General features: G+C 39.4%; 1 protein-coding gene across 4 annotated transcripts in view; it reads right to left on the bottom strand.

The window, feature by feature from the left end:
• Window positions 1-7631: 7631 nt before the first annotated feature.
• Window positions 7632-15295, bottom strand: part of plppr2b (phospholipid phosphatase related 2b) — a 44606-nt gene continuing 36942 nt past the window's right edge. For 3 of the 4 annotated variants that reach the window (XM_088302117.1, XM_088302116.1, XM_088302118.1), the window contains exons 5-9: window positions 11702-11822; window positions 10829-11079; window positions 9576-9752; window positions 9362-9498; window positions 7632-8322 (exon numbers count right to left, since the gene is read on the bottom strand). In XM_088302117.1, coding sequence (XP_088158243.1) covers window positions 8220-8322; window positions 9362-9498; window positions 9576-9752; window positions 10829-11079; window positions 11702-11822 — 789 coding nt within the window. In that variant the 3' untranslated portion in view covers window positions 7632-8219. Of the gene's footprint in view, window positions 8323-9345; window positions 9499-9575; window positions 9753-10828; window positions 11080-11701; window positions 11823-15295 lie in introns of all 4 variants that reach the window. The other variant, XM_088302119.1, reaches the window with a different exon arrangement.

The raw sequence follows: 15295 nt of genomic DNA, 5'->3' as shown, positions 1-15295 counted from the left end.
TACTCCTCATCTTCTTTTCTTCAGAAATGTTGCACCTGATGGCTTTGACCTTTTGCTCTTCATATTTACGATAAACGTAACTTACATTTCCCATCATTCTCAAAGAAAATCCCACAAGGGAGTACAAATTTGCCATACATGTCAAACCATTACACAACTGAAAACTATTTCCTATATTATTTTTTTTAAATTACGCGACATTTTTATTTTAGAGATCTGAACACAAGTGGTGCAGTAAATATGTAGATAGATAATATAACAACACTCACAGGGATATTTTCTTTATCCTCTGTGAAGCTGACTAATAATACTATCTTACTGTGAAACTGAGCTGGTGGCCAAGGTTTTGTTTTTGTTTTTGTTGCATATTGAAGATATTTGAGTCTCCAATCAAAAGAAGAATATGAAACAAAAGTTCTCAATTCCATCTTTTATTTTATGATATTTACATCTAAATGGTTTAAACAACTCAGGACAGAGCGCCTTTTGTTTTCAAGCCACTCACTTTTCACACTTTTAACACATCTCAAAGTGAATCCCCTCAAATAAAAGCTGGAACTTTTGTCTCATATTTATCTTTGGATCTGAAAGCCAAATGTCTTCAGTCTACAATAAAATGTCCAAATTTATTGCCGCTACAATACATTTGGAGGGGACTGCATAAGTTCCACTCCTGTCTGGTTTTTGTCGTTTTGTGTGCATGCAAGCGAGGGACATGTCCAGAAATGACCCGCACAAGAGCAGAACTGGCTTCTGTCATGATATATTCGGCTAAAGCACAACAACACAATGTTTGTCATTTGTCTTGCTTGTCTCAAATGACAAAAAGCAGACAATAAAGTTTAAATGTGACATTTGCGGGACCCAAACGCTAATAAAAAAAAGGAGTTTATTTCCTCTACTAAGCAATCGTAGTCTCCAAGTCACACAAACAATCACACACATGCACACAGAAGTACAGCGTTAATGGTTTCCTAATTGTGAGAGGCAGACCATTGAGAATAATCAGCAGAGTGCACCGCGGTGAACACGATATTAGTCATCGGCTGTGACGTACGCAACAAAGCACACTACTCAAGCACTTACTTCTACATGACTTTCCAAAGCATACTAGCACATCGGGTATTTTCAACATACTTTCAGCCTTTATGATTTTGCATTTGCCGGAGCTTTAACTATGAAAGCAGCCCAATAATGTCTACAATGGAATAGAGTGACATTATTATGTAAAAAAACGTGACCGTCATTGGTTGATTGTACATTTTCTCATTATCACCATGGCAACAGTGAATAAACATTTGTGGTCCATAGCATCTGTGGACCAGCCAGAACAGCACTACTCACCTCACAACAAAGATGGTGCACAGACTAGAGCTTCTATAAGAAAAGTAATTTGGAAATGTTTGTTTTTAAAGATGGTGTGACAAGTTACAGCAGTTTGTCACGGTTACTTTAAATGTCATAAATTATGAAAACGTAAGGGGAGTAGAAAAATCGGGAAATATTTCTTACCGTTGCTTTAAAAGTGACAAATATATTGCAAATGTAAACTCGTTAGGAGGGAGAACATTCTTTAAATGTTGCTTTCAAAAAGTCACAAATCTACATGGAGTCCAGCTTGAGGGATGAATTCCATAAGATTACTTTAAAATTCATAATTGTAGAGGAGGAAAATATGACCTATTGTAAATCACAAAGAATATGAACAAAGAGGTAGAAACAATATTTTGATTATAAATTACTTTGTAGTGTTACTTTGAAAGTTATAAATATTGTTGTATATAAAAAGGAAAAAAAGAAGCAGGACAAAAATATTAGGGTGTCTTTAAATGTCCTCAAAACAAATGTTACAAATCTAATATCCATACAATAGGGAAGAAAGAAAAATATTACTGAGTGCAACTTTAAAACACACAAATAGTTCATGTACATACCAGGAGTGAGGGGTGAATGATTGTGATTATTATTTTTTTGTATATTTAAAAGGAAATGTAAGTGGAGTGTTGAGGAAGACAAAACTGTTACTAACTGTAGCGATGCTCGTGCAAAATGTTGTATATCTAAGTCGCAGTGATATTAGTCATTCTTTGCAGTTGATAAAGAATAGAAGCCTGTGTGTATTATCTGTCTACCTGTGTCGCTCTAGCGCATGTGCTCCAATATCCACTGCGTTAAAGGTTATAACATTCCAAAACCGATGCTATTCATAAGCCCATTATGTTTTTTTTCATTATTTGTTGGGTGATTATTTGTTAGCATAGAAGCTAAAATTATGGCTTGCCAAAGGTATGTGATGCTGGAAAATTGTGTAATTCTCTTTGCTTCATTTGACAGTAAATTTGAAATGACGATGACATTAATCGGTTTGGAGGCCCTTTTTAGAATAATTTTCTCCCAAACTGTTGTGAAGTAAGTTGAGTTCACTTCCAACATAGAGCGCTCGTGTCTAAAACCTTTGCTGGGAACTCCGAGCAGAACAAACAAAGAAACAACTTTATAAGTCACAAATATTGTAATTGCAGTGGAGGGCCGTGAATTTTACACGTAGGCCTTCTATGTAGTCGTACTTCGTCCGACCTGAATAAATTCCCCTCTTATTGCCGTCATTAATGACACTACAGCTGGAGAAATAATATACAGGAAAGACTTAGCTTCTCTTGAAAAGTCCGTCTTGAAAATGGCCTCCCAAGTGCATCTGCAGTTAAAGCCACACTTTTTCCTCCTTCACCCATTGTGGTTTAAAAAAAGCAAGAATATATTTTAGATTTCGAACAGTCATCAATTACGACTTCCGGGGGTGTTGATTCCGCATAGTGCTGCCTCCTCGCGAGTGAGTATCCAATCACAAGCCGCGTTCATCACCTTCAACGTAACGCCAGCGAGAAGGCTTACTGTCATCAACTTGTGATCTGATTGGCTATCGAACTGTTCATCAACTGTGAACACCCCTCACACACACAAAATGGACGCCCGCACGATTGTTTTTTTTTTTTGTTTTTTTTTTTAAGCTTTAATTCGCCCGCACGATTGTATCTGAAGGCTTCGGACGAATAGTGCGTGCCGGTAGTATAATGAAATCTGCCTGGCAACACGAGCTAGCTGAATTCTGATTGGATAAAAACTCTAACCTAAAAAATTCAACACTTGGATATAATATGACGTCAATGTGAAGAACATGATCATGATTTTTTTATTATGTTAGGCCCACCACTGTGTAATTGTGAGTGGAGAGCTTTGTCCGCCCAACTTTACTTACGCTAGCTTTAACAGTGCAACACTTTAAAAGTATGCGAAGTGCTGGGAAGGGAAACATGTCACCTAGAGTAGCTTTAAAAGTTACTACTACGCCAAATGTTGCTGCTCCACGTAAAATGTGAGTTAGTCATAGTCTAATTGGCAAAGAAAGGGGCTTTTTGTTGCTGCTCGCTGGATTGTGAAGTGGGCGACAGTCAATCAGGATGGAGAAGTTGTGTGTCAATGTTAACAAGAGAGACAAATAGGACGCACAAATAGGAACAGAGAGAGAGAGAGAGAGAGAGAGAGAGAGAGCGCAAAGCAGGTGCATCACTAATGGCTTTTTAAAAAGGTTACAGCGCAGAGCTCTTCTTTTCTAATGGGGCTCCGGCTGTGCTCGAGAAGCAATTTCCGGAAAAGATAATGTTGTGGAGAGAGTGCACAGTGTTCTGTGTGAGTGTGTGTGTGTTGTCGTTTACAAGAGTGACACACGCAACACAAAGACAGGTGGGGTTCGGGTTTGGAACGATTGGCTGTCAACATTTCAAAGCAATTGCGCCATCATGTTGTATTTATTAGCTTGGTGACTAATGCTGGAAGTGGGCAAGCGAAGGTCACTGGTGGAACTTTTTTAATGATATTTTCTGCCTTTTGCATAGCTCGAAAAATCCTAATATTCTGTTCGCTTTCAAATGTTGAGTGCCTCTGTGTTGGACTCAACTGTTTGTAAGATATGTTAAACACTGCCACCTGCTGGTTACAAACACTCACTACACATTGTCTCATAAAGTGGTTGAGCATTTTTATGTTGGCCACTAAGAGGCAGTATTTCGTTACTAACGATAAACCACCACCCATTAAAAAAGTGCATTATTTTACCCGATTGTGGAGAAATGTAAAATCATGATGATAGGGTACATATAGATAGACAAATTACTATTCACACGCACATTTACACTTATGGACAATTCCGAGTCTTCAAATGTACGTTTTGGAATGTGGGAGAAAAGCCCATCGCCGATGATTAGGATTATTATTATTATAAATGTCAATTTCCTCCTATGTTCAAGACCAGGAGCCACCTGCAGCCCGTAATCCATTTTTTTAATCAGCACGAAAAAGAAAAAAAAATGGCAGCGGAAACAATTACGTTAAGAAATAAACAAAGTTCAAATCTAAAAGTGCATTTCAGAGGATTTTACATGACCTGAAAAGAAACAAGTATCTTAAACCTGTTGATGGGAATAGAGGACGTCTCACTGGTGCTAAAAATATCATAAATATCCATATTGTTATAATTAAAAAATAACTTACTACACTCTCATAGACGCTCTGCAGTTCCCATCTGGGGAAATACACTCACCAGCCACTTTATTCTACATAATCTATAGAAAAGCAGTTTTTACTACAAATGGATTTTGGTTACTGTAAGGTAAAACCAAAATTAGCTTATCTTTTATGTCATTTGTGTATTGAACATTCTGCGTGTTTGACATTATAAGCGACAACATTCCATTGTGTGGTAACTGTGGTTTATTTTGCTAAATACAAAACATACATTTAACATGAAAATAGCATCATTTGCACTTGACTGTGTCCATTGATTCATTCTTTTTTATTTTTATTTTTTTTTTTAAGAAAAATTCCAGCTGGAGCAGTTTAATGTAGGTAATTTGCGAGGTATAATATAATGAGCACCCTCTGACGTGATAGGGCAGAGGTTGTTATTTTCTTATTGGTGGTGGACGGGGCGGTCTTGGCAATGGTCCTTCAAAGAAAGGGCCACACAGGAGTAGAATTACAGCAACACTTTGAGTTGGCTCAACTTCAACAAACCGGGTTGCCCGATTAACAGTGGCGCTGTCATTCGGTGTGTTCATTAACACATGTACACACAAGTACATTAAAAAACATGAATGATATCCACTGATCCATTTTCTAAACCATTAGGGTTGCAGATAACCGGAGACTATCCCAGTTAAACTTGGCTGAGGGTGGCACACCCTGGACTCGTCACCGGTCAATTGAAGCGCACATTTAGATTAACACAGTTAGTCCTTTTGACTGTGAGCAGACGCAAAAACAGGCTCACACACACACACACACACACACGCTCACACATACACACATTCTTATACCTCACATTGGACATAATCATACAAGCGTATAGTGTGAAATGTAACAAAACCTTTTAATTTACTGTACAAAACAGCTTGTTGGCATTTCCTCGATAATCCGAGCCACTGGTTTCTATATGCTGGAAGAAAACAGGAACAGAATAAATGGGACATCAATAAGAGATCTGCAACAAAAAAATATTAGAGTGTGATACGGGCAGGAGTTCCTGTCAATTGGACTAAACTCCAAAAAGTATCAAAAGAGAAACATCAGTAAACACACTTGAAATTATACTTCCTAAACCTAATAGCATAATTGCAAAAGTCATTTTTAACTAAAAAAAAAAAATTAAAAAATGTTTTTCTTTGTCTGCATACTGTATATTCTCAGTCTTACTGGTCATCGTAATCTGCAAAGGCTGAACTGGACTCTTGTTGTTGGTTGAATTCGTGTGTTTTCATGTTTCAACCAAACGTTGAAAAATGTCAAACAATTATGTTATTCGGCTTACGATTTGTGCCATGTAAATGTCCCTTCTATCACATCACAGAGTGCACGACACGATACTAACATGACAGCTTGTCAAATGCTAATAAATCTGTGCTATAATTGACAAAAGTGCTTTCTGCCTTCTTTTATTTAAGCCCCTTGGACACTATGCCTGTAAAAGAAGGTACGTTTCCACCCTTTTTCAACGCCGCCATTCTCTATAAACAGCACACGGATGAATCGGAGGGGATGAAGTTGACTGGATGATTTTCTGACTTCGGAGGTAGTATCAGAGCTGTAACAGAGGCGGGACGGGGTCTGTGTCTAAGAGAATATTGGAAAGGCAAAACTGGATTCACTTTCGCTCCCCCGGGCGATGTTACATTGCATTGTCATCTAACGCTTGGATTGTAGGAGCTCAGCAAAAGCCCGCCTTCACTGGGTTCTGTGCTATAAAGGCAAAGGCGGCAAATGACAGATGTTACTGCTGTTACGGCTCTGATGCCGCCAGTTTTTCAGGGTCTCTGCGTGAAAGATGTTTACCGACAGGGTCGTCAATAAGGTTGCTGTTGAGAAGAAATCCCTGATACACAGTGGCCTTAAAGTCTCTTTACATTAGATAATAAACGTGAAAATTATTTTTAAAATGATTGTTAGGTACTGAGGTATTTTTTGTTGTTTGGCCATTTTTTTGTCTTATGGCACGCATGTATTGGGTTTCTTCCATATGTAATCCTGTAGACTGTTTCCCATATTTAGTCTGCATATCTCATTTTAATTTAACAAACAGTTAAACATTTTACATTTTCTTGAGAAGACATTTTTGGCAGCAGGTATTCCTCAAATTGTGGGGTCCAATGATATAAATTACACGTGACTACAAACTAATCCAAATGCCATAGAAATGATTTGTTCTGATGACATCTACATAAATTGGCCTAAAGCTAAGATAGGGAGGAGTAATTGGTCAAGTGGTCAATGTTTGTTTTATTAGTGCCCACACCACATATGTAGCTACAATATAAAGATGCTAAGACATATGGGTAATTTATTGCAAATTTGCAATTTTTGAAATTACTTTCACTGCTGCAGAGGGAAAAAAAAATTAATCTTTGACGTCTTTAGCCGTCAATGGCAGTAATTGAGTTAACAGAACCAGTTTCATCAGCAGGGTCAAATGCAAGCGTGTAGAACAAATGTGATTAAAAGAACTCATCAGTTAGTTTTGTAATCATTGTAAAGTGACTTTGTGGACACCTCGTGTATCAAAAGAGACCACCACATTGGTCCATTAGTTTGTTTACAGCTCTTGAGGGGGGGGAGTTTGGACACCGCAGCTTTCGAGCAGTGATTCCCAACTACTGCGATGTAGCATGTTAGTGTACCATGAGAAATCGTCAAGTGTGCCGCCGGGAATTATTCCGTTTTATTTAATGGTTCCCAACATTTTTAATTTACTACAAAATCTCTGTGTCAGTTTATCTGCGCCAGTGACATATAATGACATAACAATTAAATGCGCTTCCACGAGATGTCAGAAGGTAAAATGTTACTATTGATAAATCAGAATAATAGCATTGTGTCCAGCTAAACGGGCCCAGATTGCACACTAGATGACATCATCATTATTTCATATATATATATATATATATATATTTATATATATATATATATATATATATATGTATATATATATGTATATATATATATATATATATATATATATATATATATATATATTTATATATATATATATATATATATATATATGTATATATATATATATATATATATATATATATATATATATATACATATATATATAATTTTTATTTATTTTAGATATTTTTGTCTGGTGGTATATTGTTAGATTCTGCTCATGTAAAATGGGCCCAAAAAACGTTGAGATGAGAAAGACTGCAATGCTTGTACTGTATATGTTGACATATAAACATCTCTTTCCACACTGAATTGTCCTGAGTGTTAAGAAAACATCTCCGGTGGACGATCCACTGGTTTTATTAGGCTTCTCTCGCAGGTCCTCAAAGCGTCTGCTCCACTAAGTTTTGATCAGTGACAAAGTTGTTGTGGAGTCTTCGTGGGGACGTGGGGGCGGAGTATTGCTTCAACACAGCTGGCTTTAACGAGCCTTACCTCGGCTCTTTATGCTCCCGGGAGAGGAGAAGAAAAAAGGGACTAACGAGACAGAAGTGCAGCGGCTGGTCGCCGCCTTGTGACAGCTCGGCAGGCTGGCCACGCGCTCACGCCGTTTGTGCTGCCCGTGGATCTTCACACCTGCGTGGACTTCACCCGGCGGAGAGGAAGCCGGCCCCCGTGGTGGGCTGGACAGGTCTGGGTGGCGCCGTCGTCAGACCCGTCTAGACTGAGCTGGTGAGGCACCTCCGCAATGGATGGTGCACGGGGGTGGGGTGCGGGATTGGCTGATGGTCATGTGATCTCAGAATATGGTAGCCCTGGAGCCTGAAGCGAAGAAGAAGGGGGGGGGGCACAGAGAGTGTAAAATGGTAGGATCTTATTTACTCACAAAAAGGTAAGGCAAGACAAAGCTTTATTTATATAGCAAATTTCATACACAAGATAACTCAATGTGCTTCGCATCATTAAAAGTACATTTACAAACAAAAGCTTTAAAGACTTAAGCAAAGTAAAGAAATTACTCACAAAATGTACAGCGCTGGAACAACATTTTGGGAAAAATGATTTTAAAAATGCTTTGAAAGACTTCAATCGTTATCGGAAAAGAGACACGTTTTTAACTTGGAGTTAAAAGCATTTCTACTCGGCCTAACTTCAGTTCCGTTGGCAGATGTTTACATTTGTGTCCTGCCTAACAGCTAAATGCTGCTTCACCATGTTCTCCTTGAACTCTGGCCACCACTAACTGCAGAGCCCTACTGTGTTGTATTCAGGACCAAAACCATTCAGTGATTTAAAGACCAGCAGCAGAATTTTAAAGTCTCTTTTAAGGCACTGGCACTTTAGAACTGAAGTAATATATGTTCTGATCTCTTTGTTCGGGTCAAAACCCGAGCTGCAGCATTTTGAATGAGCTGCAACTGTTTGATGCTCTTTTGAAGGAGTCAAGTAAGAAGAAGCAAATGGAGAAAACTGAGGTAAGAGTACCAATAAAGAAAGGTCAAGAAAAATAATTAACTAGGGAAAACCAAGGTTAAGATTTTGGATCTGATACTGAGATAAGTACTACAGCAAATTTTACTAATCTAATCGGATATTTTTATTTTCCTCACATGTTATGCTGTGTACTTTTTTTTTTTTTGTCCACAATAATTCCCCCTAGTATGTCAACTTGTCGACAAATATCTACACCTCTTATCGCAGGGTACATGCTTTATAAACAAAGAATCATTCACACCAGTGGGTAATTTAAAGTGTTTTTAGAACCTAAGAGGATTAGGCCTCCATGCTGATAACTGTATATGGGAACTTGAATTCTAATTTTCGGTCTTCCTCACCCACCCTTACCTGAAAGCCACTTAACTTTTCGAGTGGACTCTCAACGCGGGGCAGCGTGAGCAGAGGAATCCCGGCTGGCGTCTCCAAAGGTTGCGGCGCTGGAGGCGGAGGGTTCAGCATCGGTGTTTGTGCTGGCCGAAAATTGTTGATCACACAGGACACCTAATCGAGGAAAGTGAAAAGAAAACGAGGACATTAAGAAACAAAATAGAAAAACATCCCACAATCAGTCGTCTCACCAAGAAGGCGGCGATGGCTCCTCCGGTGATGAACCCGGCCAGGACGTCGCTCCAGTGGTTTCTGTGCTCCGTCACCCTCACCACACCCACCAGCACCGCAAGCGAGAGCAGCACTAAGCACAATGTCGGCTTGGTCAGCCGGGTCCCCTTGGTGCGGAAAACCAGAGTCACGTACATCTGGAATGAAAAGAAATGAAAGGAAGCAGAGATGAGTTGCATTTATCACCACAAGAGGGCGCACTTTGCAGTGGTTAACACTACCCGGAACATCTTAACAAATAAAGGGCTACTAATAAAATAGAAACCAGGTCAGATTTATCACTTCAGTTGTTATCTACATTATCATTTTTAGTGCGAGTGTGTTTGGGTGTAAAATGCTGCTCGTTACGAAGCCATTCTTGCACACAAGGGTAATTAAGAAGTTTGTTGGCAATTCATTAAGCAACACACATTCATCTGGAGCATTTTCATTATGTGTGCAGTTGAAAGTTAAAACTAAAAGGTGAAAAGTAGACTGATGGATTTCCTTGCAACAGGGCTCGGAATCTACAGCACAGGCTATAGACAGCCCGGGAGAGCATTTGAATGCAATTTTGGAAATATAACACTTCTGAGGGACTGTCATAAAAATTCCCATATGTATATATTCATAAGATGTGCTCGATCATTGCATCATATTTTTCACCAAATGGTCGCTGAGGACGTGATTGGAAAAATGACTCCCTCCATCACCGCCCCAGACAAATAGTTGTGTTTCTGGAGTGCCTGCCCATCAAGTGAGAAATCATATAATTAAATAAATCTTGTTTTGATCTAGCTAGTTCTGAAAAAAGTGTTTCTAAGTAAGGCATCTGTGGTGAGTTTGATTGTGGTCCTTTTTTAAGTAAGGATTGTTTCATTAGTTCTGTGTCACTTGTTAAAGCAGTTTTATTTTGTTTTTGCTATATTATTGACCTAAAAAACTAAAGCATATAAATATGCAGAGGTTCACTGGATAATAGTAGTGTGCTATAATTCTTAACCCTTGGGGTATTTTGAGGAATGCATGTCAAGGATGTGCAATTAAGACACTTTGGAAGTGTCACAAATTATTTGAAAAAAAAATGCCTCCTTTACTGGAGTTGGCTGCAACCAGTCCAGAGTGTGCAACCACCTCTCGTCTCAAGTCAGCTGGGGGTCTGTTTCAGCCCACCCTTGACCCCAATGAGGACAAGCTCCAAAGGAAACAGAATGATGAGGAAATCTTTAGTTACCACAGTGTAGATGGCTGAGTAAAAGCTGAGTGCCGCATCTTTGGAAGGGAACGATTTTCGGGCGGACGCCACCAAGAAAGGGTTTCCCGTACAGGCGCGCTGCTCTGTGATGTACTGCAATGAGGACTGGCAGCCAAGGGCCGTGTAGTTGGGCTTGCAGGCGCTCAGGAAATGCGGTGTCTGGTTCCCCGTCACCACTTGACCCGCGTTTGCGAAGATGGTGGTCGTAAAGAGGCCGAAGGAGTAGACGCCTGCGTGTGCATGAAATAGACGGATACATGACTGAATTGGAGGTATTGAATAGAATCTAATCTCGTTGTACACTGACTATAATGACCATAAAGGGCATTCTGATTCTGAGATGTAATGACTTCTAATAATGCCGTTTCTTTTAAATCATCCTGTAAATACAGTTTGCACTCAGCAGTAACGGGGTGACAGGCATGGAGACAGACAATAAAACAATATACACAAGCAAATGAACTTTTACTATTACTTCCACTTTCTGCGTAGTCGTTTTTGTGTGTATACGTATGAAAGTAATACACTGCCTCTAGTGGCCAAGGCAAACACCAGCATCATGATGGTGATTCTAGGTAGATAATTCACTCATCCAGTTCAAACGCTATAAAGATGGAATTTTGAATTCATATTTTGTGTAAGTGTACATAATAAAGTGCATAGAGTGAGTGTAAATATGAGAATAGCGCCACCAAAAAGATTACAAAGACTATAAAAACAAAGACCAAAAAGGCTGTTTCTGCCAAGTACACAAATTGCATGACTTTTGGCTTCAGCTCCAAGAAATGTAAGCCGCTCCTGAGAAAAGAGGAGGTTCTTATCTGAAAAAAAGAAAAAAAAATGAGAACTGACCCAGAAAGCGGACGATCCTGCGAAGGAGCGGGTTGAAATAGCAGCAGTCAGCGGTCACGATGGTCTTCTCCTGAGCTCCCTCTGACTTGACAAAGAAACTGGTCACTTCTCCAATTAGAATCTGGCAAGAAAAAAAAAAAAGAGAGTAAGCGTGACTGTCAATTAAATGCAGATAACACTGTGTTTAAGCACTGACGACCCTCACTGACTATTCTGTCACTTTAATGTAGCGCACGGCAAAATTATTCATGAGTGTTCCTCCCTCTCCGCCTGGCAGCGATTATGCTGTATGTTGGCTTGGCCTCGCTGCGTTTGCTTTGCCTCACCATTTGGCAGCTTCAGTCAAGCCAAACATTACCCAATCACTCACTAGTATCCTTGTACACTTTTATTTGAGATAACTTTATGAAACAATATGACGTGAATAACTTTAATAGTATACTTAATAAAAACAGAGGAATAATGATTAAATGAAAAGTAAAGAATGATTTAATCCAATTCATTGTGCTGCTCCTTCTATTGTGCCTACCGTGGCGACCGGGTGGTTGTATACACTCATACAGACAAACAAATAGCCACCACTATTCTCAGTGACTCACTAAACTTCAAAATATATTTTTTCCCCCCGATGATAAAGAATATATACAGGTGATATTGTCTGTCTAGCTGTGTTGCTCCATCCATTCAAAGAAGAGCCTACTTTCCATAAGGAATCCAATCTGTTGGCTATCGACTCATTTTTGACAAGGCAACAAATTTAACTAAGCACTGTGTAAACCCAGTATTTTGCTGTCAGCAGCATGAATGGATGTAGGTTACAATCCCATACAAAATGCGTCACTCATGGCCTGGAGTGCTGGGATGCTAATGCTAATGCACCACATGTCTCCAGCAGTTGGATGATGCCACCGTTCCTGCACAGGGAGAGCCCCTAATGACGGGTTCACTGAGAATGATGACGCTTTAGCATAAATGAGGTGCTTGGGATTAGGACTTGACCAACATTGCATAAACAAGTGGCACGCAGGTCTCTTGTATAATTTATGACCATTGAAGGCCAGAATGTGTGACTATCAGAGGATTAAGTTGAGCAATTTGCCATTCACGTTCGTATCCTTGCCAATACACATCAGTCACTTGGACTAAACAAAATGCTCTGATACCAACACACTGATACCACCTTTTTCTCTATTTACTTTGGAGATAATAATGGTAACCGCATTCCGACTTTATTCACTGAACTCCATGTTCTTTTCTGTCTCGATTCTAAATACTTTGTTTGCATAGTGAATGGCCACTAACCTGAAATTTTAGGAGCGCAAGTACAAAATCAGAATTAAAAAAATAAATAAATAAATCCACTAGCAAAGTTGATATTCACTCGTCCACTCATTTTCACTCTATTACTGATAAATGGGTAAAATAAAAGGTTTTTTTTCAGCGAAAGAAATATCCAATAAAACAAAACAAAAAATATAGCAAACTTAAGTAGATGAATAAAAATTACTTGCTCTATCTCAAATTTTAGGGGCAAAATACCATTTAGATGTCGTCCTGTCGTGTCTCTTGTGTCGTGCTTGAAGCACCACATAACTGAAATGCCTTTGCAAGACGTGCAAGATATGATTATTTCGGACTAAATCTTATGCCTTATTCAAAAAAGGTCGGTGTATTTTGTTTTTGAACAGTATTTGATCACATAAAAGACATTTTCAACACAATTGCAAGACGTAATAGCAATATCAAGTTAAGGTTATATAGCTTAAGGTTGACAGAGTATAGAACCTGCTTATGCTAAGTACCAAGCACACACACAATTACACTCGGGGCTGTTAGAGTAATGGTGGGCATTGAAGATTAGACAGCTGGATTATACATAACATTTTTTTTTACCTTCAAACACTGCTCCAATATCCGATTATCTACTGCCCACAGTGAGAATGGCTTCAGAATTCTAGAGTAATTTGAGGGTCTGGTTGAGAGCAGTTGTCCCCCACCCCCGGTCCACGGGCCACTTTGGGCCGGGGCAGTACTTCCGGTAGATTTATTATTTGAAGCTGAAAAATTTTTTAATTTGAAACATCCACCTAAGATGGACTCTTGACATAAGTCAAGATGTTAATTGTCTCGGTTGGATTCCGCTAATATTAAACCCATAAACTAGCAAAATGAGTAAAAAATAGACCACGTACGATGTCCGCTCTGCACAATGTGAGGCAAGCAAAAATTTATGGACTGTCACTGTATGAACCGGTCTGCGGCGGGAAAAAGGTTCGGAACCACTGCACTGTTCACAGTACTATATTTATGGTTGGCAAAATTAATCTGTGTATGGGAATTTAATAAACTGAACTTCTACGACTGAGAAGCTTGAAAGACCTTTTCCTACATTTGCAGTACTCTCGTCATCCTCACGCTTTTCTATCATTGGTACCATTCTTTGGCTGCATCACAAAAACATCTAGAGAAAAACCAAAACCCACCTGTGGAAGCAATCTTTAACATGCTAAGAGAGTTCAGAATTTGTTGCGGACATGTACGATGGACGACTATAGAGACATGGGTTGAATTTCAAATTGTGCGGCTTTTGGGGTGTTCGACTTCAAGTTCCACTGTGATGACATTTCTGTAAATATGTCAAACGATAAGGTGCACAGTTGCTTGTCGAGAAAATAAAAGGCGACGGCGTAGGAGCTTACTTGTAGAAATGGTTGAGACGAGATTTACATGACTTATTGCCTTCAAGACGTAATGTTCAAGAAAGTATTGCATGTGCCACATTGCGTGAAGCAACATATGAAGACGATCTGAGCGTACAATTAATAGTCTGCCTCAGATTGATGTAAACTAATAAATCCGCTCGGCCCGTCTTCACACTTGGCAACTACTCAATTACAACTCCACCAGCAAGGCTTTCAAGGGAGCACATTCGATTGCGAGACCCGCACTGCATTCCCGCCAAGTTGCGACTTTCCCTCCCCCTCAGCTATGTATTCAAAAGTACCTCACGTCAATACTCATCCCTTCTCAGAAGCATCTCACTCAGAAGGTCACTTGTTTCGGACTCAGCGAGCACACACTTCCATTACAATTAAAAAAGAGATATATTGACAGCCCTTTGAATGAAAGAAAGAAGTCATTGTTCACATACTGACGCTATAAAAGATTAAGACCTTTGAATTTGAGGCTGGATTTCTTGTTCTGCTTTTGTAATGTCTGCCTTCAAAACCAATCTCTTCGGATCCAGTGATGTCATTTCACAGTCTTGTTCTGCCTGCTCCAATTTCCACTGTCTGGTAGCCTACTTGTGACACTTTTCTCAAATAGAATGAAAAGTACCTTGTTGGCTGTCACCTGCTAGGTGCATTCACATGGTTGGTTGCATCATTATTATATACATGAAGTGATGTCTAGGGATACGAGTGACCCGACCTATAGCTGAGTTTTGAAAAATCACTGGCCAACTGCGTGTACAGACCTTTTTTGCAGGAACGTCCCTATCACAGCTGCTGTGTGCTGTTCTCATCAATTTTGTCTCTACTGTACTTGCAAGAAATAAACTGAAGACTTTGAACAGAAAACTGGACACTGGGT

This window comes from Idiotropiscis lumnitzeri, chromosome 8, assembly GCF_059441095.1.
Source record: "Idiotropiscis lumnitzeri isolate Australia: NSW breed Sydney's pygmy pipehorse chromosome 8, RoL_Ilum_1.0, whole genome shotgun sequence".
NCBI lineage: Eukaryota > Metazoa > Chordata > Actinopteri > Syngnathiformes > Syngnathidae > Idiotropiscis > Idiotropiscis lumnitzeri.
This window is presented reverse-complemented; position numbering and strand designations above follow the sequence as displayed.